General features: G+C 39.1%; 1 protein-coding gene across 3 annotated transcripts in view; it reads right to left on the reverse strand.

The window, feature by feature from the left end:
* SCAMP1 (secretory carrier membrane protein 1) overlaps positions 1-25,709 on the reverse strand; it is a 94,790-nt gene extending 69,081 nt beyond the window's left edge. The window contains exon 1 of one of the 3 annotated variants that reach the window (XM_045197911.3): positions 25,504-25,709. In XM_045197911.3, the coding sequence (XP_045053846.1) occupies positions 25,504-25,560 (57 nt within the window). In that variant the 5' untranslated portion in view covers positions 25,561-25,709. The remainder of the gene's footprint in view (positions 1-25,503) is intronic. The other 2 variants (XM_045197912.3, XM_045197910.3) reach the window with 2 other exon arrangements.
* Between the last annotated feature and the right edge of the window lie 316 nt (positions 25,710-26,025).

Consider the following 26,025-nt stretch of genomic DNA (forward strand, 5'->3'; position numbering starts at 1 on the left):
AGGTGTGTGTCCTGACCACAAAGCAAACCTGCAACCTTTCGATGTACGGGACAATGCTCCAACCAACTGAGCCACCTGGCCAGTGCAATCAAATTCTTAAGAGCTGGTACCGCTGCAATTAATTTAGAACTGGGTTTACGGCCAGCAAGTGGAGACTCAGCAGGTCTGGATGGTCCAGATGCAGTCTCAATACCCACCCCTCCACAACCCACAAGACGGGATGACCTGTGAGTCCTCAGACACCATCTTTGGCGTGGTTTCCTCTAACAGAAATACTCTTCCAAGCAGAGTCAGCTTAGCAATGTCCTCCTTTTTCTTAAAAACTCAATCCAAAAACAACCTAATATGTTAACCAATGATTTCTTAATATCTTCCTGCTACTCAAGTCACTCCATCCCAGGCTCAGTGCTCCCACAGAGCTTGGTATTTATCTCCATTAACATTTATTTCACTGAACAATAATGATCTTCATGCAAGTCTTTTTTCATAAATTAGATTGTGATTTATTTGAATACAAGAAATAGGCACATAGGTCCTTTTAATTTAATCATGCATAACTGGTAATACTGTTTTTTGACTGATTAAAGTTGACTGGGAGAGCTAAAGATTAATTCTTCAAAATACAGGGTCCAGCAGAAGAAGCAAGGCCTGCTTGAATGTTGTTGGTACAGTAATAATAATAGGGGTGCAATAATTTATTGTTTTAATTTGAACATTTCGCCTAAAATATTATATGGTGTACTTGAATGTGATATTGCTGTTACAGAATTATATGCTTATGATTTTGTAATTAAAAAGGGGCGTTATTTGTGCCACACCCTGTAGTAGCAGCCTTAATAACCAAAAAATACCTCCTTAAGAAATATATATATCAAAAAAGCAAGAAGATATGGTGATGGTTCAAAAATGTAAGTGAAAAGATGTTTAAGCTCACTCATAAGAGAACTACCAGTCAAAAAAACTACACTGATGTAATCATTTCTCAACTAGCAAATTAGCAAAAATCTGTAAGTCTGACACACTCTGTTGACAAACCGGTAAGGAAAAAAGGGTTCTCATAGATTACTGATAGGAACAGAAATTGTTACAATCTGTAGGAAGGGAAAGTTGGCAATAGCTAGCAAAACCGCATCTGCACTTATAATTTACCCACAATTTCACTTCTAGAAATTTATTCCAAATATATACTGGCAATAAATGGAAGCAAACTAAATGTCTAGCAGGAGAAGCTGGTTGAATAAACCATGGTACATTTACATGATAAAATACGATGCAGCTGAGTATGACACAGTTGTAAAATAGTATAAGGAGATATATATACTACCATGGGGTGAGTGAAAAAGGTGCAGAAAATAACAGTGTGAACAGGATGTTACCTTTTATCCACAAAGGAAGATAAAAATAAATTTGTTTGTGTTTACTTATTTTTAAAAAGTAAAATTAAACCAAAAGCTAATAAAAATGATTACCTAAAGGGTGCAGAACAGAATAGTAAGGACATAGCATAGGCTTGGAAGCTAAACTCCTTTGAATGTAACTTTAACTTTGAGTGTAACCCAACCACCAGGTTCCAGAGGCCCCATCCTCCTTACTCCTAGTGGCTCTGACCTTCCCAGGTCAGAGCAAAATCCAGGACAGACTGAGTCTTGTGGCTCTGGGGCAGGGACCACAACCACTACATTCCCTGAAGCCTGAATGGCTCCTCTCCCTCAGGGAATATCCACGAGGCCCATCATCCTGACTCCACTAGAAGCTTTTTCAGTGACTGAGCCTAACAGGCAGTGGACAGGCAGAGGCAGGCAGAGCCAGGCAAAGGGGGATCCTGTCAGGGTATGGTGGATATTTGCTGCCCTGCCCCGGCACCCAGCTGGTGCTAGTAAAAGACGGATTTGGTGTGCAGCATTGTTCTTGCGTGCAGCCAAGCCCAGCGAAGCAGCCACAAACTGTGGATTGCTTGTAGCTCCAAACAAATGGCTGACAGCCAGGCACGGACACTGTCTGATATTGCCATACATCACTGTTCCTCCCAGGAGGCCCAGAACCAACACACTCAGAGACCAGCTTCAGACAACATCAGAGCAGGATTCAAAAGCTTCACAAACAACATATCCAAAGGGAGATCTTAGCCAGTCCAAATCCCAGCTGAGGTGAATTCCACTTCCTGTGGTCAGCACCTGCACAGCAGCTCCCATGCTATCGTGGTCAGGGTTGAGCCTCAGCCAGCCAGCCTGCGCATGAATGGGCCAACAGAAATCAAGACTCAATTACAACAGGGGGGCTCACATAACCCGCACAGGGACATTCCTGGAGCACCCAGTATAAGTGATGAAGGAGAGTGTGCCACTGGGTCCCACAGGACACCTACTACATAAGGCCACCTACTACATAAGGCCACCCCACGAAGACTGGGAGTCATAGCAGATCTAACTAACACGTACAAACACAAAGAGGCTACCAAAATGAGGACACAAAGAGACAACTAGTAATATGGAAGGACTAATCGAAAAATTCCCAACAGCCCTGACTACTGTGGCTCAGTGGTTGAGCACCCGCCTGCGAACCAAGGGGTTGCCGGTTCGATTCCCGGTCGGGGCACATGCCTGGGTTGCGGGCCAGGTCCCCAGTTTGGGGCACATGAGAGGCAACCACACATTGATGTTTCTCTCTCTCTTCCTCTCTCCCTTCTCCTCTCTAAAAAATAAATAAATAAAAATCTTTAAAAAAAAAAATTCCCAACAAACAAAAGTCCTGGAGTGCATGTACTCATAGGTAAATTTTACCTAACATTCAAGGAAGAACTAATACCTATCCTTCTTAAACTACACCAAAAAATTCAAGAGGAAGAAAGACTCCCAACTCAATTTATGAGGCCAGTATTATCCTAATTCCAAAACCAAAGAAACACATTATAAAGAAAATTATAGGCCAATATCCCTGATGAACACAGATACTAATATCCTCAATAAAATATTAGCAAGCTGGATGTAGCAATACATTAAAAACATCACATATCATAATCAAGAGGGATTTATTCTGGAAATGCAAGGTGGGTACAATATCGGCAAACCAATAAATGTGACACACCACATAAAAAAAATGAAAGATAAAATCCACATGATCATATTAATAGATGCAGAAAAAGCATTTGGTAAAAAACACAACTCATTTATGATTAAAATTCTCAGCAAAGTGGGAATAAAGGGAACATACCTCAACATAATAATGGCTGTATATGACAAACCCACAGTCAAACTCATCTCAATGGGCAAAAAAATACAAGTGTTTCTCTTAAGATCTGGGACAAGACAGAGAAGTCTGTTTAGCCATAGCAATCAGACAAGAAGTAGTAATAAACAGCATTCAAATTGGAAATGAAGAAGTAAAAGAGTCATTATTTGCAGATGGCATGGTACTGTATATAAAGAACCCTAAAGATTCCTCCCAAACACTACTAGAACTGATAAATGAATTCAGTAAAGTAGCAAGAAACAAAATAAAAACCCCCAAATCAGTTGCACTTATATATACCAATAATGAACTATCAAAAAGGGAGACTAAGAAAACAATCCAATTCAAAATTGCTTAAAAAAACCCCCACACAACTATAATTGAATAACCATAAAAATTAAAATAAAAAAAAAAAACCTAGGACTAAATTTAACCAGGGATGTAAACGACCTGTACTCGGAAAATTATAAGACAATGAGGAAGATACAAGTAAGTAGAAGCACATACCATGTTCATGGTTAGGAAGAATTAACATCATCAAAATGTCCATACTACCCAAAACAATCTATAGATTTGACACAATTCCTAACAAGATACCAGTGGTGTATTTCACAGAACTAGAACCAATATTCCAAAAATGTATATGGGACCATAAGAGGCCCCAAATAACAACAGCAATCTTATGAAAGAAGAACAAAGTTGGAGGAATCACACTTCCTGATATCAAACTACACTGCAAGGCCACGGTAATCAAAACAGCACGGTACTGGCATAAACCCAGGCACACAATTCAGTGTAACAACAGAGAGCCCAGAAATAAACCCACACCTTTATGGTCAATTAATACTTGACAAAAAAAGGCAAAAACATACAGAGGGTAAGAAGAGTGTATTCAATAAATTGTGTTGGGAAAATTAAACAGGTAATGTGCAAAAAAATGAAACTAAATCACCTTCTTACACCATACATAAGAATAAATTCAAACTGGATTAAAGACTTAAATGGTAGACTCAAAACAATAAAAATCCTAAAAGAAAACACAGGCAGTAAAATCTCAGATATTTCTCAGAGCAATATATTTTCTGATATATCACCTTGGGCAAGGGAAACAAAAGAAAAAAATAAATGGGACTATATCAAACTAAAAAGTTTTTGTACACCATAAGAAACAATCAACTAAGTGAATAAAAACAACCCACTGAATTCACCAACGATACATCTCATAAGGGGTTAATATCCAAAATTTATAAAGAACTTATATAACTCAACACCAAAAAACAAACAATCCAATTTAAAAAGTGGGTAAAGAACCTAAACAGACACTTCTCCAAAGAGGGCATCCAGAGGGCCAGTAGACATATGAAAAGATGTTTAACATCACTAATCTTGAAAGAAATGCAAAATAAAACCATAATGAATTATTACCTCACGTGCTGACAAGGATGTGGAGAAAGGGGAACCCTTCTGCTTCTTGATGGGAATGCAGATTGGCATGGGCACTGTGGAAAACAGTATGGAGCTTCCTCAAAAAATTTAAAATGGAACTCCCTTTTGATCCAGTGATTTCATTTCTGAGAATATATTTGAATAAACCAGAAACACTTATTTGAAAGAATATATGCACCTTTGTGTTCACTGGAGCGTTACTTACAATAGCCAGGATTTGGAAGCAGCCCAAGTGTCCATCAATAGATGAGTGGTTAAAAAAGCTGTGGAACATTTATGTAGTGGAGTACTACTCAGCCATAAAAAAGGAAGGAACTCTTACCTTTTTCAATAGCATGGATGGGCATGGAAGTATTATGCTGAGTGAAATCAGTCAGTCATAGAAAGACACGAGTACATATGATTTCACTTATACTGGAATCTAATGAATGAAATAAACTAACAAAGTGGAGACAGACTCAATACAGAGATCAGACTGACAATTGTCAGAAGAGAGGGGATGGGGGCAGGGTGAGAAGACTGAAGGGATTAATCAGGAAAAAAAAAGAAAGACTCAGGGACAGAGACAACAGTATGGTGATTGATGGGGGAAGGGGAATGGAGGGGGTAGAAGAAGGTAATGGGGGGATAAATGGTGATGGAAGGAGACTTGACTTGGGGTGGTGAACACAATATAGAGTATACAGGTGATGTATTGTAGAATTGTATACCTGAAACCTATATAACTTTATTAACCAATGCCACTCCCCAAAACTCAATGAAGTAAATAAATAAAAAGAAAAAGGAATAAAAGTAAAAATAAACAAAAACTAATAAAAATTATTACCTATAGGGAGAGGAAGAGAACAGTGAGGTCACAGCATAGGTTTGGAAGTTACACTTGTTTGAGTGTAACTTATTTTATAGTTTTTTACTTTGGAACCATGAAAATGTTTTCCATAATTATAGAAGAAAATTAATTCAAAAAGAAAAAAGCGAGGACACAAAATGTAGGATCAGAAAGATGAATCCAGCCTCACGAGTACATTGAGTCCAATGAATCCCAACTCTCATTTTACTAATACGCATATCCAATTATCAAGTGTCCTAAAATTCACATGAAATTATTTCTTTTTTTAATCCTACGGAAGGCAGAACTCAGAACTCATTTGGGGTTCTAGATTAACCCCAAATGAAATAATTCTTCTAATTTTCTACTTTTTACAACTATAACTAGAATACACTTTCCTTCTAGATTCCAGAAAAGGTTAATTCAGGCTGAAAGTTAACTGGCTGTTTAAAAATATCATTGCCTCAAATGAAATAAATTCACTTCTAGTTGGTCAGAATTTCTCCTAATGTAGTATTAGGTGACAAAGCAGTAGAGTATGTACAAGACAAACAAGAATGATTTAGGAATTAAAACATAAATAACCTGCCCTGGCCAGGTTGCTCGGCTGGTTAGAGAGTTGCCCCAATACATGCCAAGGTTGCAGGTTTGATCCCCAGTCAGGGCACACACAAGAATCAACCAATGATACATAAATAAGGCAAAGAACAAATCAATGTCTGTCTGTCTGTCTCTCCCTCCCCCACCCCCATCGCTCCCTCCCTTTCCAAAAAAGAGAAAATTTAATAAAACATAATTAACCTTTCAAATGGATTTTAATAAGTATAAATAATGTTGAATAAGCTATAGCCTCTAAACTGAGCGAAAAGACAAAGCTAACTGTTTAAGTAACAATGATTTTCTAATGCCAATTAAGTAACCAGCACTTACTTATATTATTTCCAATCTTTGATATAACTGTCCCTGGTGGAGGGTATTGTCTCATTTTTTTGAGACTGAAGCTATGACCTTAAAAAGGTCAATAAAGTTCCATAAGGTCAATTGGTGTACATTTGAGACAAAATATAAAGTCACGACTTTCCAATGCCTATATACACTCTTTCCGTCAGATATACTAAAAATAGAATTTACTACACTCACAACTTTATCAAGAAAAGACAGTGGTTGAGCTGATTGTTTATTAGTGATTCCAAAACTCTGACAGGAAAATTTGTGCTTCCTCTTCCACACAATCAAAACAAAATTGTTTCAACTGATAACTTGGATGATCCTATGGCCGTGGTTCTCTAATTTAGTAGGCACTGGAATCACCTGTTAAAACCCAACTGCTGAGCCCCTCTCTCAATATACCTGAATGTCTGAGATTCTGCCTGAGACTTTGCATTCCTAACAAGGAAAACATTCTGAGGTAGTCTTATTGTACTAACTTGAAGAAATATACTGGGCTCCTGTATTTTATTAACATTGAAGAAGTAAAGACATTCTTTAGTTTAAATATCCTATTTGGATCTGACTATGTATAAACATTAAAGTTGTATCTTAATATTTTAACGGGATTAATTCAGTTAGTCCAAGGCTATTCTGCAAACCCTCCAATGAAACAGGGGAAATTTGACAGATGATCTCCCTGGTCAGCTGCAGCTCTGAAACTTTATGCTATAGACTGTTAGTCTTTATTGTTTGGAAAGCTGACTGTCTCTATTCAAATCCCAGTTTCACTACTGAAAAACTGTAAACTGAACATAGCACTTCATATTTCTATGTGACTCAGTTTCTCCAACAGCAAAATATATCATATTGCTCATGCACTTCTACACGTAAAATGCTTAATGCAGTCTCTGCACATGGAAAATAGTGATACCTGAGACTGTTCTCATCATTACCACCAATACCAAGCTAAGGATGAAACAGAAAAGCTCTCCATTTATGATTAACTAAAGTATCAAGAAAGTATAGCACATCTCACCTAATGAATAGGCCATAAAACACCCACAGTCACTTTCTGAGGAAAGCAAGCAGAGCAGTTGTTTGTCCAACCTTTGTGTCAGTGGTCACGTGACCCTATTGCCTTAACCAAATGGTAAAGAATGAGGAACTGACATCCATGTCAAAGGCAGTCATTGTTAGATGCACGTAAGAGAGTCTGGAAGACCCCAACAGAAGAGACTCTATATTGGATAATGACTAATCAATCCAATTAGATCCCATTTTTTGAAGTGCTTGAATATGAGACAAAGATTAGTAGCAGCAGAAGAACCCAACACTAGTTGTGGTAGAAAGGCAAATAGATGCTAAGTCATAAGAAGGTGATCAGAAGAAAGAGCAGTAGGTATAGCATGTGAGAGGAATGGCAATTACTGGAGGTGCCAATGAGTCACCAAAGCAAAAACAGGGCCCGCAGAGGTACTGCTATTCTAGTTAGGAAAGACTGGTGTTATAGGAGTTTCCACCTTGTCCTGCAGGTCCTCAGAAGGGCCTCAGGGTGGAGGACAAAGGAGGAGGAAGTGTGAGCAGGGAAGAAGTGAGAAGAGAGGGTGACAGAGACCAACCCTCTAACCTTCACGGAATGTGCAGCTCAAGTTGATTTCACATGAAAATGGCTTCCACTACTTGTGGAAGGGTGTGGAAGGGCAGGAAGGAGTGGACTGAGGAGACAGTTCATTAGCTCCCAGAGGCAGGTTCAGTAGAATGGCAGGGACTGACTGTTGGGCTTCCTTCCCTCCCACAAGATAAACCTCCACCCCGGAACCAGGTAACCTGAGCACATACATCTTCATGCCTTAAAACCAGAACAGGTGAAACCAATATTCTTTATCATTTTGAATTCTATTAAAACTCTATGTAAAGATCTTGCTGCCATTAACTATATTTAAATAAAATCTGCTGCAAGAGAAAGATTTTGGTAAGTACGAACAAATACTTCTCCCTAGTGTACATACTGACCCCCAGCACACTTACTGATCCAAAAGTGCTCCTCAGTCACTGTTTACCTCATTTCCCCTTCTTTCTCCTCCCCTTCAAAAAGTGAGGGGGGGCAATACAAATATAACTCTAGTCTTTAATTTATCCTTTACGTCTCTTAGTTCAAAAGTTTATGCCAACTTGGCAAAACCTAGCTGAGGGGTAGTGTGGGGGACTCTCTCCATAACTAAATTTCACTTCTTTCCATATTTTCTCAGGAGCAGTTATCCTTTTCTCTAAGTTGAACTGCTTCCTCTCAGCAGCATGCCTCACACCCACATTTCAAGTCTCAGTCATCTTTAAAATGGACACGAGCAAAGAAAAACAAAAACATTCCTTCAACCATATATCATCCTCAAGCTATCAGCTCCAGCCCTCAGCTTTCTTTCCATCTGCTTCACCACCTGCCCCAGATCACGCTGCTAGTATTTCTCACATGTAAATTCCAATAGCCTTCTTACTTCTGACCAACTCCCCCATCTATTATAAACCAGAATGAGTTTCTAAAAATATCAACCTGTTCACGTCACACCTACAGATTTGATTAATGTGAGAACAAATGTATATTAAGTTTGGCTTATGCTTTCAATAATCCAAGAGCGTATTTTAGGTCTTTTAAAATTTATAAAAACTTGGGACTGGACAATGAATAACTGGTGAAATCATTTATGGGACAGGAATTGCAAAGATGGGTAAATTCTCACCATCTACATAACTGACTGCTAAAGAAGACAACAAATTTTAAGCCAACTACTAACATTCTTTTATCAGCTTACCAGTGCAAAAGTCATCTACTGTTGTGATATTTCCATTGGGCTCTGCTGATCAAGGCATTACAATTTTTCCAAGACTGGCTTTTACTATAATTTCACTTTCATCCAGTTGGGCAAATTCAGATGTTACCAAAAAATACAATAACTCAGACAAAGCTAAATTTCCTCTAAGTTTTTCAAAATTACAAAAAAAAGACAAGAGACCTGTACAGAAGCTTCCCACTGTTTTTATGTAACACAGGAGCATATGTGAGGTGATACCTCACTGCGGTTTTAATTTGCATCTCTCTGACGGTTAGTGACATTGAGCATGTTTCATGTCTATGGGCCCTCTGTATGTCTTTTACCAGTAGACTGGAAAGCCACAGAGTCTCTCCCATTGGCCAAGATGGCAGCAGATGGCAGCAGGGGGACGTTCTTACACTGAGTGTGCTGAAAGCTAGAAATATCAATGGATAGGGCCCAAGCACGAAGATAATTGGACAGGAAAAAGCCCTTCCCCCACCCTTTCCAGTACCAGACTGGGGGTGGGACTGGGGGAAGGCTGGCACAAACAACACAGAAATTACCATAGCACAAGGGGAGGTGCTAGACCTAAGGAGCTTGTCAGTCTAACCTGGAGAAAGAAGGGATTGATTGGGAGGAAGACACGTGAAAGTTTAGGTAGTTGATTGGTCATTCTGAGAAAACACCTGGTCTGTCCCACACCCAAGATAATATAATCCCAGGGGATCTCTCTCCCTCCTCCCTCTCCCCCCCTCTCTATTCCATTCACACACTCTCCCAGAAGTTCTTGACCTTGAGGCCCCAGCAGCCACATGGCCCGTGGCCATGCGGCTCAACATGCAGGCTCCATAAAGGAGTCTAAAATAAACAGTAGCCAGGAACAAGATAAACTACCTGGATGGGGATTATGACCTCTTAGCAGCTGCCTGCCGGCTCTAAAGGACTGTACTTTAAATTGGAGCAGGAACTCTGCACACTGACTTTTGTCTTGGTCTTGCTGAGGCAATAGACTTTGAGACACGTTTCCGCCATTCTCCCAAATCGTGCAGCACCTGAATAAAGCCTCTTGTCTTTTGCACCAGCATCTGCCTCAAGAGTTTGGCTTTTGTGGCAGCAGGCTGCCAACCCTCCATTTTTTTTGTTCAGTTACATGTCCTCTTTGGAAAAGTGTCCATTCAGGTCCTTCACTCATTTTTTTAATTGGACTTTTTTGTGTGTGTTGATTTTATAAATTCTTTATAACTTTGGGATATTAACCCCTTATCAGATATATCATTGGCAAGTATTTTCTCCCAGTGGGTTGAATTTTCATTTTGTTGATGGTTTCCTTTATTATGCAAAAACTTTTTAGTTTGATGTAATCCCATTGGTTTATTTTTTTTCTTGCTTCCCTTGCCTGAGGAGATATATCAGAAAAAATATTGTTCTAAAATGTCTGAGATTTTACTGCCTATGTTTTCTTCTAGGATTTTTATTGTTTTGAGTCTACCATTTAAGTCTTTATCCAGTTTAAGTTTATTCTTGTATATGGTGTAAGAAGGTGATTTAGTTTCATCTTTTTGCACATTATCTGTTCAATTTTCCCAACACAATTTATTGAATATACTCTCTTTACCCTATCGCAATTTTTTGCCTTTTTTGTCAAATATTAATTGACCATAAAAGTATGGGTTTATTTCTGGGCTCTCTATTGTTACATTGAATTGTGTGTCTGTTTTTATGCCAGTACTGTGCTGTTTTGATTACCGTGGCCTTGCAGTGTAGTTTGATATCAGTGTGATTCCTCCAACTTTGTTCTTCTTTCTCAAGATTGCTGTTGTTATTTGGGGCCTTTTGTGGTTCCATATACATTTTGGAATATTTATTCTAGTTCTATGAAATACACTACTAGTATCTTGTTAGGAATTGTGTCGAATCTATAGATTGCTTTGGCTAGTATGGACATTTTGATGATGTTAATTCTTCCTATCCATGAATATGGTATATGTTTCATTTATTTGTATCTTCCTCAATTTTTTTTTCTTCAGTGTCTTATAATTTTCTGAGTACAGGTCTTTTACATCCCTGGTTAAATGTATTCCTAGATTTTTTTTTTAAGCAGTTGTAAATTGGATTGTTTTCTTAGTTTCCCTTTTTGATAGTTCATTATTGGTATATATAAGTGCAACTGACTTTTGGATGTTTGTTTCGTATCCTGCTACTTTATGTAATTTATCAATTCTAGTAGTTTTTTTGGTGGAATCTGTAGCGCTCTCTATATACAGTATCAAGTCATCTGCTCCTTTACTACATTAAATACTAAAATATCAGAACAATGACAACTAAATGTGCCAAGTAAGGACAAATGAACAAATTTTAAAAGGTCTTAGTAATTTGGTCATATTATAAGCACTTAACTTTTTTTGTTGTTGTTGTTGTTGTTGTTAAAGATTTTATTTATTTATTTTTTAGAGAGAGGGAAAGGGAGGGAGAAAGACAGGGAGAGAAACAGCAATGTGTGGTCGCCTCGTGCACCCCATACTGGGGACCTAGCCCACAACCCAGGCACATGTCCTGACTGGGAATCGAACCGGTGACCCTTTCTTTCTCAGTCCAGAGCTTATCCATTGAGCCACACCAGCCAGGGCAGCACTTAACTTTTAAATGTAGTTTTTTCCACCTGAGGATAAATGTATAGTTCATAGAAGACTTTCTTATGAAACGAATTCTAGCTAAATAAATAATCTACTCTTGATAACTTGGTAGTAAAGTGCCCAAGGCCAGTACTTAAAATCATGACACCAACAAATCCAAGCATTCTCTATAGCAACACATTCCATGAAGGGAAGATGTTCAGAATTCCAGTTATGAGACCAGGAATTCATCTCCTGCTAGCTTCCCATGACTCTAAGAGTAATCATAACTTCAGAAACTATTACACTCAAATAGAACAAAAAACCCCACTACATGTCCTCTTCAAAAATCACCAATATTAAACAACCAAGTGCACAACTTTCCAACATTTAAGCAAAACTTACATCACAAGGTGATTTGTCATAAAAATAAAATGAGTTCTTATTATTACCCTAAGTCAAGTTGTGATATATAATAGCTTCCAAAAGCCCTAAGCTTTGTAAGACAACCAGTAATTTGTATGTTTTGTTTTTGTTATTATCTCTGTTAATACCCAAAAGTTTAAAAGTTAATAAAAATTAGAGTCTGCCTTAGAAAATATAGGCCATTTATGGATGAAATAAAATAGTAGAATAAACAATCCCATGTTGCAACCAAAAATAATCTTGCACCATATTTCCTTCATCTATTATTTTAAGAGCTTCCCATCTTTGTCTTGAGTCAAGGGGGAAAAAACTTCTGGAACCATAATAAATGTAAAAACAAAAACAAAAAACTTAATACATAAGGCTAATGTCACTTGCCTAGGAGGCAGAGAACCAAACTTAATTGGTCTGGTTCCAAAGTCACCCTTCTACCTATTCCCCTCTACTAGCGGAAGACGAATGTCTGCAAACATTTATTTACTCCTTCCTCTAATCCCCCTAACACCAGGCTAAGAACACAGAAATGTTTGTCTTCAACATACTGTATTTTTCGGACCATAAGACACACCTAGGTTTTAGAGGAGGAAAATAGGAAAACAATTTCTGAAGCAAAAAATGTGGTAAAATTTTTAATAACATAAATAACATAATATTTCACCAAAGTAAATGTAAGCTACATTCACACCAAAAGACGCACCCCCATTTTCCTCCCAAATTTGGGGGTGCACTGTTTTGACTGTGTTTGAGAAGCAAAAACCTTTAATAGCTACATATACTAAGTCTCTTGCATTCAAATGTCAAATTTATTTTTTCTTATTTAGCTATCAATCAAGTTAAAATTATCAGTGTATAACTACTACAAATCCCTTCTTTCCAGTTTGATCCCACCAGTACTCAATGTTTGATCTCACAATACCCAAAATGCACACCACCTTATAATATTTTTGCTTATATGCAAAAATATATTCAGTAATTCATCTATATTTTGAAAAATAAATGGAAGCATTTCTTTTAAGGCAAAGGAAAAAATCAAGCTGGTAATATTGACAGTGTATTCAAAATTACATTCTAAAACAAACCCATTATTACACTCTTTAAAAAGACCTTAAAGTAAGCAGAGATTTAGAAGCAGTTGCACACTAGCTCTAGTAATTCTGAAAGCTGGTCAAGCTAATATACTCACATTATATATACTCTAGGGACAATCATCAGGTATTTGGGAGCCGTTGTGCATGAAATATTAGAGGCTCTTAAGATAAAATATTCTATCTTTTTTGCAAGAAATAGATTTAAAAAGAATACAGAGATTTTCAACAAAGGGTGCCGTGCCAAGATCATTCAATGGGGAAAGAACATTCTGTTCAACAAATGTTCCAACTGGATATCCATATACAAAAAAAAATGAAGTTCAACCTCACTTCACTCCACAAACAAAATGTACTCAAAATTAATCATAAACCTAAGTGTAAGAGCTAAAACTATATAACTCTTACAAGAAAACATAGGATTAAATTTTTATTACCTTAGATTTAGCAAAGGATTCTTCAATAAAACATCAAAATACAGGCCACAACATACAGATAACTTGGACTTAATCCAAATTTAAATTTTTGTGCTTCAAAGGACATTAAGAAGAAAGTAAAAAGACAATCAAGAAATGGAAGAAAATATCTGTAAATCATATACCTGGATAATGGGCCTGTATCTCGATTACATAAAAATCTCTTACAACTTACTAACAAAAAAGACAACACAATTTTAAAATAGGCAAAGGATCTGAACATACATTTCTCCAGAGACATACAATAGCCAATAAGCACATTAAAGTTTACTGGACATCATACAGCCATCAAGGAAATGAAAACCAAAACCGCAATGAGATACTTCAAACCCACTAGGATCAAAAACAGATAATAGCAAGTGTTGACAAAGGATATAGAGAAATCAGAACCCTCATACACCTCTGGTAAGAATGTAAAATGGTGCAGCCATTTCAGAAAACAGTCCGGCAGTTCACCATAGCTACCATGACCTAGCAATTCCACTCCTAGGCATGTACCCGAGAGATTTAAAACATGTGTTCAAACAAACACCTGCACACATATATATATTCATAATTTTTGAATATGTATTTGTATGTGTATGTATACATGTATACACACACACGCACACATGACAGCATTATTCATAAAAGTCAAAAGGCAGAAACAACCCCAAACATCCAGCAACTGAAGAACTAGCATTACTAATTCTTAAAAGCACCCAAAACCAAATACCGGGAAGGAGGAGTATACAGGTCTACAGAGACCACTTTGTGGCAGTTGTTACTCAGGGAAGGGGAGCAGGGGCTCCACAGTGGTCGACCATGTGAGGTCAGAAGGTATAGGACGGTACAGGCTGCCTCAGTAGGAACAAAAGAAACAAAATACAAGTGGTAAGACTTGCTACAAAGTCAAATGCAATCATCCTCCACATCTTTTACTTCCCACACCTACTGAAAGTTGGGAGATTTCCCCCTAGAGGTTTAAAAACATCTCTACCACAAAAAACTAAATACAGGTTTAATTCTATCATGTAAACTTATATTCTATAATTTAAATCTGTATTAAGTCTAAATACAGATTTAATTCTATCATTGTTTTTGCAAGAAAATGTTACCTTGCATTTACCTTTTGGCAATTCTGGTTGAATGAAACAAATGCTGGGGAAAGGGGAGGGTATTTTAAAGAAAGAGGCCAGGTTTCACAGGGGGTGGAATTCTTCAAGACATGGAAACATCTCTTGTAGTTCAAAGGCAGTTCTAATAAAGGAAAGGAATTCTAGAAAATGACCTCAGAAGCCCCGGTCAGATGATTTCTACTCCAGTTTCATGATTTAAGATAATTAGGCTCTTCCCTGGTGTCTTTCCACGGTTATTCCCACTACAACTACCTGACTTCTCTGTGCTTTCAGTTCTGAGAAAGACAGCACACTTAACTATTGGGTTGGCCAAAAAGTTTGTCTAGTAGCAGTTGGTTGTCTTTAACTCCATTCAAAACAATTTTGTTAGATTACATTGTGACAGTTGTCATATCAGAGTACATTTTTAAAAATTTATCAAGTTTGCTGAATTTTTGTGTAGCCATTTTAATATTGAAGATGGAAGAAAATACACATTTTTGGCATATTATGCTTTATTAAGTCAAGAAAGATCAAAATGCAACTGAAATGCAAAAACAAAGATTTGTGCAGTGTGTGGAGGTACTCTGACTGATCAAACGTGTCAAGTGTGGTTTGTGAAGTTTTGTGTGGAGATTTCTCATTGGGCAATGCTCCATGGTCAGGTGGAACAGTTGAAGTTGATAGAAATCAAATTGAGATGTTAATTGAGAACAATGAACGTTATACCATGCGGGAGATAGCCGACATACTCAAAATATACAAATCAATAAAGTTATTGGTGAAAATGAAAAATGTCTTTTATTTTACAGAAAAAACTAAATGGACTTCTTGGCTCGCCCCATAATATACATCTTTGTTCTTACTGGGGTGAAATTTTTGGACTAAGCAATTTATCTGCTCCTGATCAGCTGAGAGACTGGCTTCTCTTGGGCCAGGTACCTTTAGTAGGATCAGCCGAGGCGGTGTGGCAAGAGTCACACAATAGAGGGCATGATCACCTTCATGTAAGCAACCTCTTAGGGCTGTCCCCTCAGCAAAAGCTGAGGCATGAAGCATAGCAGGCCCCTAGAACAGGAAGCCTGATGAAATTATAGACTGACTCCTAACATCCAATAGATTAAAAGATAAGAGTTTATGCACTCACACAATGGTGCACACTAATACAAAAATGTAACAATTACAGGCTTTCAAGTAGTAAAAACCTTGAGACACAAAGATCTCTACCTCAGCATCTCTGAAGGTCATCCAAATTCTGCTTTAATTCCTTCAGGTGCTGGGGAACTCCACACCAAAAAAAAGCACTGTCAGGATATTCTACTAGATGCTTCAAATTGTTTATATTAGGACAAAATCTACCTTCATGTAAACTCTGCCTTAGATCTTTTTTCTTTTCTGAAGCAAGAAAGGGTCTATTCACTCAACCAACCAAGAACCCACCAAGCATTCTGACTTCTTATTTGGGCACATCCTAATTTTTTCCAAACCTCTCTTCAAATATGCACTTGGAATTGAAGACAATACCCAAGAGACAGGCCAGAACAGAACATTGTACATTCACTTTTAGAAAATGATTACTAGTTTAATTAATCCTATATATACATACATACATATATTTTAGGATCTACATCACACTGGTGATTCATATGAAGAAAATATACAATAAATTTCCTGAATCTACATTCAGCACTACTAAATATTAATTGTGCTTCAAAAAACCTTTGTTTTGGTAGTATCATCAAGAGAAGTGTTTATTTTCAAAATTTTTCACCATCACCATCATCTCAATTATGATTATTGTTAGATTCATGGGACCAAAATAAAACTGTGTTCAGGGCTACCAGGTCAAGATAGTGATGTAAGCAGACGTGGCTTGCTTCTTCGCACAACCACATCAAATTACAACTGAAACATAGAACAACCATCCTTCAGGAATGTCAGAAATCAAGTTGAATGGAAGTCTGACACTACGGAACTGAAGGAACTACATCCATCCAGACTGGTAGGATGAGCATGGATGTGGAATGGGCGGGCCCCACAGCCACGTGGATAAAAATTCAGGAGGGATATCTCAGGATTGAGGCATCTCAGACCAACATCAGGTCCCCCAGCCCAGGATTCCAGTGCCAGGAAGATATGCCCCCACAACTTATGGCTGCAAAAACCAGCAGAGATTGAGTCAGTGGAGGAGGCTGCTGGAGCCCTAAGCAATTCCTCTTGGGGAACCCATCACTTCCTCTGAGGTCCAGCACTGGGGCAACATCTTGAAAGGCACCAGTGGCACATGGAGAGAAACTGAAGTGTCTGGCACCAGGCCATCAGAGGCCATTGTCCCTTTGCTGAGCCCTCCCCCCACAGACCCAGTAGGCTGGTGCCTTACCTGAGACTCCATCAACCTGGCTAAAACAGTGTGGCCCACCTTGGAGATCCCCAGAGACTCTGCCCCACCCAATTTACAGGCCAACCTAAGCTACTTTTCCATAAGAATGGTTGCTCTGGGCTCCTAAATCGTATCAAACAAGCAACAGCTGGCTTCAGTGAGCCCTAGCAGCAGACAGATAAGAGTCACAGCTTGGCTTCACCTGGGAATCTCCAAGCCCAGCATAAGTAGCAGCCATCTCAGATTGCTTTTCAGCTCAGGCAGGGTGCCCACAAAAAAACACAGGTGGGGGCTGACCTTGGTCTGCACCACCCAGGAAACCCCAGGGGCAACTCACCCAGTGGACAGCTACAGACCATGTCAGAGCACCACCTCCCTGCCCCTGAATAGCTTATCCTCCATGGAGGGCTGAGGTTGGTGGTCAGTGGTCACAGCCAGTCCTTGAAGCTCACTGGCCTGGGGAAATCCCTCCCATTGATCTGCCAACAACAATCAAGACTCAACTACAAGAGAATGTACTCAGCCCACACTAAGGGTATACCTCAAGTACACAGTTTGGGTGATGGAGGAGGCTGTGCCACTGGACCCTACAGGACACCTACTACATTAAGCCACACTACCAAGACATGGACTCAAAGCAGCTCTACCTAATATGTAGAAACGAACACAGAGAGGTTGCCAAAATGAGAAGACAAAGAAACATGGCCCAAATGAAAGGACAGATCAAAACTCTAGAAAAAGAGCTAAACTAAATGGTTATAAGGATGCTCAAGAAACTTAGTGAGGACCTCAGTAGCATAAAAAGATCCAGTCAGAAATGAAGGATACACTACTTGAAATAAAGAACAATTCACAGGGAAACAACAGAGTGCATGAAGCCAAGAATCAAATCAATGATCTGGAACATAAGGAAGCAAAAAAACAACCATGCAGAACAAGAAAAAAGAATCCAAAAAAATGAGGATAATAAACAGCCTGTGGGACAACTTTAAGAGGTCCAACATTTGCCTCATAGGGGTGCTAGAAGGAGAAGAGAAAGAGCAAGAAATTGGAACTCTATCTGAAAAAATGAAAGAAAACTTCCATAATTTGGTGAAGGAAATAGACATGCAAGTCCGGGAAGTGCAGAGTCCCAATTATGGATGCAAAGAGGCTCCCTCCAACACACATTATTATTAAAAGGTCAAAGGTTAAAGATAAAGAGAGACTCTTAAAAGCAAGAGAAGTTAGTTACCAGAAGGTTGCCAGATGGGAGGGAGAGGGGAAGAATGGGTGAAGAGGTGAGGAGATTAAGAAATACAAATAGGTAGTTACAGAATAGCCATGAGGATATAAAGCACATAGTACGGGAAATGGAGTAGCCAAAGAACTTATATGCATGACCCATGCACATGAACAATGGTGGGGGTATTGCCTGAGGGGGCAGAGGGCACTGTGTGGAGTCGGGCAAAGGGGGAAAAATCAGGTCAACTGTAATAGATAATTAATAAAATATAATTTTAAAAAAACTGTGTTCACATACTAGTTCTATCAATGTAGCACTTGTAAGAGGTATGCCCCACCCACACTAGAAGCCTCCCCTTGTACCTGCCTGAGAGCTTTCACTGGCCATAGGAGATGCTCAATCTAGAAGGTTTCCTAAATATCTAAGAGTGTTAACCCAAAGCATCCTGACATTCTATTCTACATAAAAATGACTGTCTCTAGAAGAGTTATGGATGTGTTTTAAGGTACAGTTTGAACCCCGATAACAAGAAATTGTTAAGAGCTGTACCAGTCTGAACTAAAAGGAATACAGACGTTTCAAAATTAAAGAGGCTTCTGGGTTCCCAATTTTCAATGGGTAAAAAGCTGACTGAAAGTGCTACTCAGCTGCAAAAAGGGGTTATTTATTACAGAGGAAAATGACCTCCCAGAGGGTGGAGCCAAAAGGAGAAGAAAGTAACAGACTAAGGAAAGATTTCCAGGTAGTAAAAGTGGGACCTATTCAAGGAACACTCAATGCCACCAAAGTAGGAGGCCATGACACCATCAGGCTGGTGGGATTTCAGACTTCTATGGACCAGCAATCATGTCTCCCACCCCTCCCCTATATGAATGAAAGTGTGTACTGAGGTTACCCTGTACCTATCTCACCATTTGATGCTGGGTGTCTTTTTTCAGTTCCTAGGTTTGTACCAACAGAGACACAGATGCTCCCATCAAGAAGTAGAATCTAATCCTTCCCACTCCTTTTTTGAATCCAGGCTGGATTTGTGGCTTGTTTTGACTAACAGAATAGAGCAGAAGTGAAATGACTCAAGAAGCCTTGCAGCTTCAGCTCTTTCCCTCTTGGAACACTGCTGCCACTATGTAAACCGCCTATGCTATTCCTAGTAGAGAGGCTACACAAAAGAGAACCAACTGCTGCCCCCACTGACAGTTCCAGGTAACTTTAGTGAGGGGTATCCAACCCACTGCCCAGGATGGCTACGAATGCGGCCCAACACAAAATCACAAATTTACTTAAAACATTGAGATTTTTTTATGACTACGTGTTACAATGTATTTAATGTGTAGCCAAGAGACACCAAAAGGTTGGACACCCCTAAACCATTCAGCCTCAGTCAAAGGGCTAGATCAGCAATTTTCCATCTTTTTCATCTCATGGCACAATAAACTAATTACTAAAATTCTGTAGCATACCAAAAAATAAATTATTTGTTTGCCAATCTGGCAAAAATAGGTATAATTTTGATTGATTTACCAAAAATAATACTAGTAGTAGTAGTAGTAATAATAATTATCTTCCCTTTTTGCTCCAAAGTGACTTTTTAAAAATTCAGGTGCCTACACTTGTATATAAGGATTCTGGTACCAGGAATTAACCAATCAGATGCAACCTTATTATATGATGAGACGAATAAGATGCAACTCTGTTATGCGACCTCTACAGGATCCAGCAAAAGTAAGGCCTACTTTTGAGTATGGCTGGTCGAGTACTACTATATGGATGTAGTAATTTAGAGTTTTAATTTGAACATTTCACCGAAAGCATTATACGGTATGCTTGAGAGTGATATTGTTATGTTACAGAATTACATGATTGATATTGTAATAAAAGATTTTGTAATAAAAAAGGGGCGTTATTTGTGTCAAACCCTGTATATTTATGGTTCAAGACAGGGCATTCACACCAGACAGCTACTGTTGTGTTAGTTGTTGCCATTTTTTGACAACCTAAGGGAAAAAAGGTCAGTGCCCCTGACTAAATAGTCAGGTATTACATGTTCTTGCAAAATTCTTGCAGCACACCAGTAGAAAATTGCCGGGCTAGATGATTAAAGCCACATGAGTGATTGAGGCAATAGCATTCATAACTAAACTGTCCAGCTAAGTCTAGCTCAAACAACAGAACAGTGAGCAAACTGCTTTAAGCCACTATGTTTTGGGATTATTTGTTATACAGCAACAGTTAACTGAGACAGTGGTAAACAAGGATGCATCTTAATTTGATGAAATATAACCAGCAGCTCAACAAATGCTTTTTTAAAATAATAACCTGAGAAAAAGAGAGTGGGAACTCATTCACACAGGTGACCCAAGTGTAAAATACCATAGACCATAGACTACTACCACTATGTCCAAATTAATGTTGAAAGACAAAAGTTTGCAAAGTTAAGACTACCACAGAAGAAACCCTCAAAATTGTTTCCTAGTGGTATCCAATCTCCAATCTTAAATTGTAAATGGATAAAGGAGTGACATGAACTTAATTTAAGGTAAAGGAAAACAATATGCGTAACATCTTTGAATCATGGGTCACTTTTTAATGACAAAGTTTTCAATTTTTAACTTCAACTAAACTTTTAGGATACCATTAAACTTATTTAACTCAAAAGATAACACAAATAAGAATGCTGAGTTGTAAGACATTTTTGAGACAGAGTTAGTTTAAATTAGAGAATTAATTTTTGAAGCCAAAACAAAATGGACATCGTGCTCAATTCTGTTGAGTTCTTTAATTAGAGAGGACGCACACGTAGTGACAGAGCATTAGAATTCAGACAGCCTGAATCTAGTGTAGCACAGTGACTTTGGGCAAACCACCCAATTATTTTTGGCCTTAATTCCTCATAAGTATGCCCTGACTGTGTCTCAGTGGGTTGGGTGTCCTCTCGCAAACCACAGGGTCACTGGTTGGATTCCTGGTAGGGCACATGCCTGGGTTACGGTTGGGGGCATGGGAGAGGCAACTGATCCATCAAATTTCTCTCCCTTCCTGTTTCCCTCCCTCCCCTCTCTCTAAAAATAAGTAAATAAAATCATTTTAAAAAATTCCTCATGACTATGACCTGCCAAAAAACTACTACTAGCACTGTAGAAGATTCAAAAGGGACACAAACTTCACCAAATTAATAAGCTAAAAATAATATGGTTATATATAACTAAATATAATTTCTTGAATTACTATTAATACTACTTATTATTACCAAATTACAGCCATCACACACTGAGCACTTACTGCATGGTAGATGCATGTTCATCTAATCCTGTTAACCATCCTGTGGAGAAGGTACCATTATCCTATTTTACAGAATAGTAAACCGAGGTGTAGAGAGGCTAAGTAACTTTCCAATGTCTCACAGAGGGTTAGGGACAAAGCCAAGATCAAATACCCCAATGATACAAAACAAGAATTTTGGCGTACAAAATTCAACCAAATAAAGTGCCATCAGCAGTGGACTTGAAGTCAAGAGATCTAAGTTCTAATACCAATTTTGCACTACCTGCATCTGGACATAAGACAATGAGCAAGTAGCAAGTTAGCAATGGAAGTCAAACAGTTTTTAATCAAGAAGAAATCAGGATGGTTGCCAAATGTAAAATATCATATCTTTGAGCCTTTTTTCAACCATAGAATGAGATATGACTAAATGCATCTTAAGATTTTTCCTTTTCCAACTTTGAAATTTTGATTCTATTTTAAAAATTACACTGAATGTTATTTCCAAAATCAATTTTCTAACAATCAATTACCATATCAATATACTGAAGTATTAAGAAGCATGAAGATTTTCTGATCACTTATTGTTCCCTTCTTTGAACAAATGGTACTCCTTCTGGCACTTAACTTACACACTCTTACACTGACTTATAAGAGCCTATATTATTGATCTCTCTGCTGGTTATTGAACTCTCTTCTTTTATTTCACTTTTCCAAGTATGCTTGTCTCCATGTTAGGCTAATGTCCTTAAAAACAGAGATATTTCTTCAGTATCTTTTGAATGGAAGAATAATTGCCCCAGCTGGTACAGCTCAGAGGACTGAGTGCAGGCCTGCAAACCAAAGGGACCCCGAATCAATTCCCAATCAGAGCACATGCCTGACTTGCGGGCCAGGTCCCCCCCAGCAGGGGGCAGGCAAGAGGCAACCACACATTGGTACTTCTCTCCCTCTCTTTCTCCCTACCTTCCCCTCTAAAAATAAATAAATAAAATCTTTAAAAAAGATGAAAGAATAGCTGAAAAGAATGAGGGACACACAGCAATTATTCAATAAATACAGTGACCATACAAATGATGTTTTTCCCCTCTAGCTTTAAAAGGACATTATTACAACTCAAGACTGGATTATCAGAAACAGTCATATAATTAATAATCTATTTTCTTTCAGATTACTACACATTTCCAGTTACTCCAAGTTTCTTCATGCGCAATGAAAACTATTCAAATTCTATAAACTCATTAACTGAGCCTATCACAACCACTAGAATAAAGCAGACATTCAAAAAATGAATTGAATCCAGCAAGTAACTTTACAACTTAGCTAATAAAATCAAGTAAAATACTGTAGTCACATTATCTAAAGACATTATCCTCAGAAATTATTTTCATGACATGGGTCAAGTGAAGATGCTGACAAAAGTGTTTCTAACATAAAAGTGAGAGAAATGTTTAAGAAACTGAAAAAGCAATGGAAATCAAGTAGCTTTTAATGAAGAAGAAATTTGGTGGTTGCCAAATGTGAATACCATATATCTTCAAAATACGAACTTTATTTTATAATGTTGAAAGTAAGAACATATTTGAAAAGAAAGATGATCATAAAGTAATACAAAGACAAATGCAGAAACTTTTTACATTTAAGTAGAGAGGACACAGAACGACGGCAAAAGTAGAAAGAATGAATGTGCTATAAATGTAAAGCTTTATTTTGAGAAGACGAAGGGCAGCTGGACACAATTGGAGAGTCAGATACACTGTGCTGTGACTGTCACCAAAAACATGGAAAGACCATACACAGTAATGTGTGTACAACCAAGTCTTCGTTAGGCCTAAATTATGCAGCCCTAGAAATATTTTATGAACTTGAATCAAAATTATCCTGAATTATCTACTTATAAAGGACAAAAAAGTTTGTAAGTTTATGCCACAATGAATGAGTATTTAAAACTATTTTGGGGGTTAGAATTACTATAGCAACTTTATGTGTGGCAGAAGAGAAAGATGGCAACATTTGATGTCACAGAAGAGCAGTCTGGGCTCAGAGGAAGACAATGTTAAACACTAACGACAGAACCAGCTATGTAAATGGGCTATGAAATGGAATGACCAAATAGAAAATAGACAGCTACACTGTCAGATGCTGGATAAACAGAATCAATGAATTACCTGACTTAGGAAAAACTAACAGGTTCTTAATGTTGTATCTTTAAAAATATTTTAAAATAAAACCCATTTGGTAAGCTATAAAATCTCTTTAGAATGTCTATGATTCAATAATCCGATTTTCTACAAAATGGAATGACAGAATGCTAAATATTAAAATTCTGGGTGGAAAAAAATCTCCTTGAAGTGCAACCATACCATCTGTAAAAACCTCAAATTTCCAGGCCAGTGGTACAGAATTTTCTTAAGTGACATTAGAGGCAAAGGAATAGTGACTGGGTCTATTCTACATTCATACAGAGTCAAGTTGTCAATTATAACCAGGGTCATCTAATTAATGTAATCCTCCATCAGGCCAATAATCAGAATGGAGATATTTTTCCTCTTCCAGGATTCCTAATAAAATAAAACCAGGAGTAAAGAGTGATGTAAATTCAACAAGCCAGAAGTGACACTTATGTGACCACAAATTAAAGTTACTATTTCATTTTGTGTGACTACAAAAAATGAGATTAAAATAAGAAATAAGATCACTACTGCATATATCCAGGGGAAATTAATAAATTTCAACTAACATTTGGAAACTACTTTCGCGTGCTAAGCAACAGAGTTCATTTAGTAACCTGGAGTATTTTAAACAATTATTTCCGTAGATATTGCATGAATTTAAGCACAGATGATGAACTTCTTAGTCTCCTTCCTTTGCCTTCCTGTCTGGGCCAAGCCCTTCCCCAGGTGTGAATAAAGAAGACTCCAAGAAGGAAAGAAGCTCAAGTGGGAAATGGTATCCTCATACAGCCCAGAGAAGCGATGACGCACCAGAAGCTTGGAAAATACCCCGACGTTTACCTTCCTAAGAGCAGTTCGGTAGGAAGATGATCGTCCACGTGCACTATTCTTTTCCAGGTGCGTTTATTTTTAACTTTGATATCAGACCCTCAACCTCAGCCTAAATGTAAGGAGGGGATGGCAGCGCCGCTGGTGGTACCTGGGCGCAACACAAGTTTAAAAAATAAAAACACAACCTTTTTTTTTAAATTAATTGCAGCGTACTCTGCCCTCACCTCTCCTCCACACCTCTGCCATCACCCCATGCAGCTCTTCGCCGCCGCCTCGAGTCTCCATGACAACCCCACCCGAGGGCGAGCCCCCTCTCCGCCGCCTCCGGGGCCCCGCCAGGCCAGCCACACTTGCCTGGCAGGTGACAACACCTTGCCAGGGCTCTCACTCAGCCGCTCCCGAGAGGCCGGCCAGGAAACCTCCTGGCGCGCGGGCCCACTACGGAGCGAGGGCGCGTCGCTCCCCAGTCGAGGATCTGGGGAAGGGAGGCCCGATGCGGAGCTAAGGAGGTTCCGCTCAGACCCGCAAATGAGGGGACCCGGGCGCGACCTCCAAAACCGTCGCGGCGGCCCCGAGCCCCAAGTCTAGGCGGCTGAGAGCAGAAGAGCAGGAGCAGAGGGCGCGAAGGAACTTGTCTGTTTTTACAAACAACGGCGCGTTGCGGCGGCGGGGGATGCTAGGGACAACGCTCACCTTGAAGGGGTTGTTGAGATCCGGGTCGGCAAATGGGTTACTGTCGAAATCCGACATCTCTCTTGCGCTCGGCGTGACCCACCGGACCCAGGCGCAGAGAGGTAGAGGAGGGAAGGCCGCCGCCCCCCTGCGCGCTCACGTCGCAGCCGCCGCGGAGCAGATCCGGGTACAGCTCGCCGGGCCACCCAGCCGGCCGCGCCACTGAGCATGCCCGGTGCGCCGGGCTCCAGGCCGGCGGCGCGGCTCCCTTAGCCGTCCGGTTCCTCTGGATCCTAATTCCGCGCTCCGGACTTTGGCTACGACGCAATTGGACCTATGGGCGGAGGGAGGCGGGAGTGGAGACTGGCTACGTCCGTCCTCGGATCTTTGGGCCCGACTGAGATTACACATCTCATCTTGACCAGCAACGCGTTTAGATGAACTGATTGTATTGTCATCAATTTAAAACCGGCCCTTATGACCGAATGTGATTTGGGAAAGAGGTGGTATTTTGTGAGCAAAAAGAATGCGCACTGCTACCAC

This window comes from Desmodus rotundus, chromosome 1, assembly GCF_022682495.2.
Source record: "Desmodus rotundus isolate HL8 chromosome 1, HLdesRot8A.1, whole genome shotgun sequence".
Classification (NCBI taxonomy): Eukaryota; Metazoa; Chordata; class Mammalia; order Chiroptera; family Phyllostomidae; genus Desmodus; species Desmodus rotundus.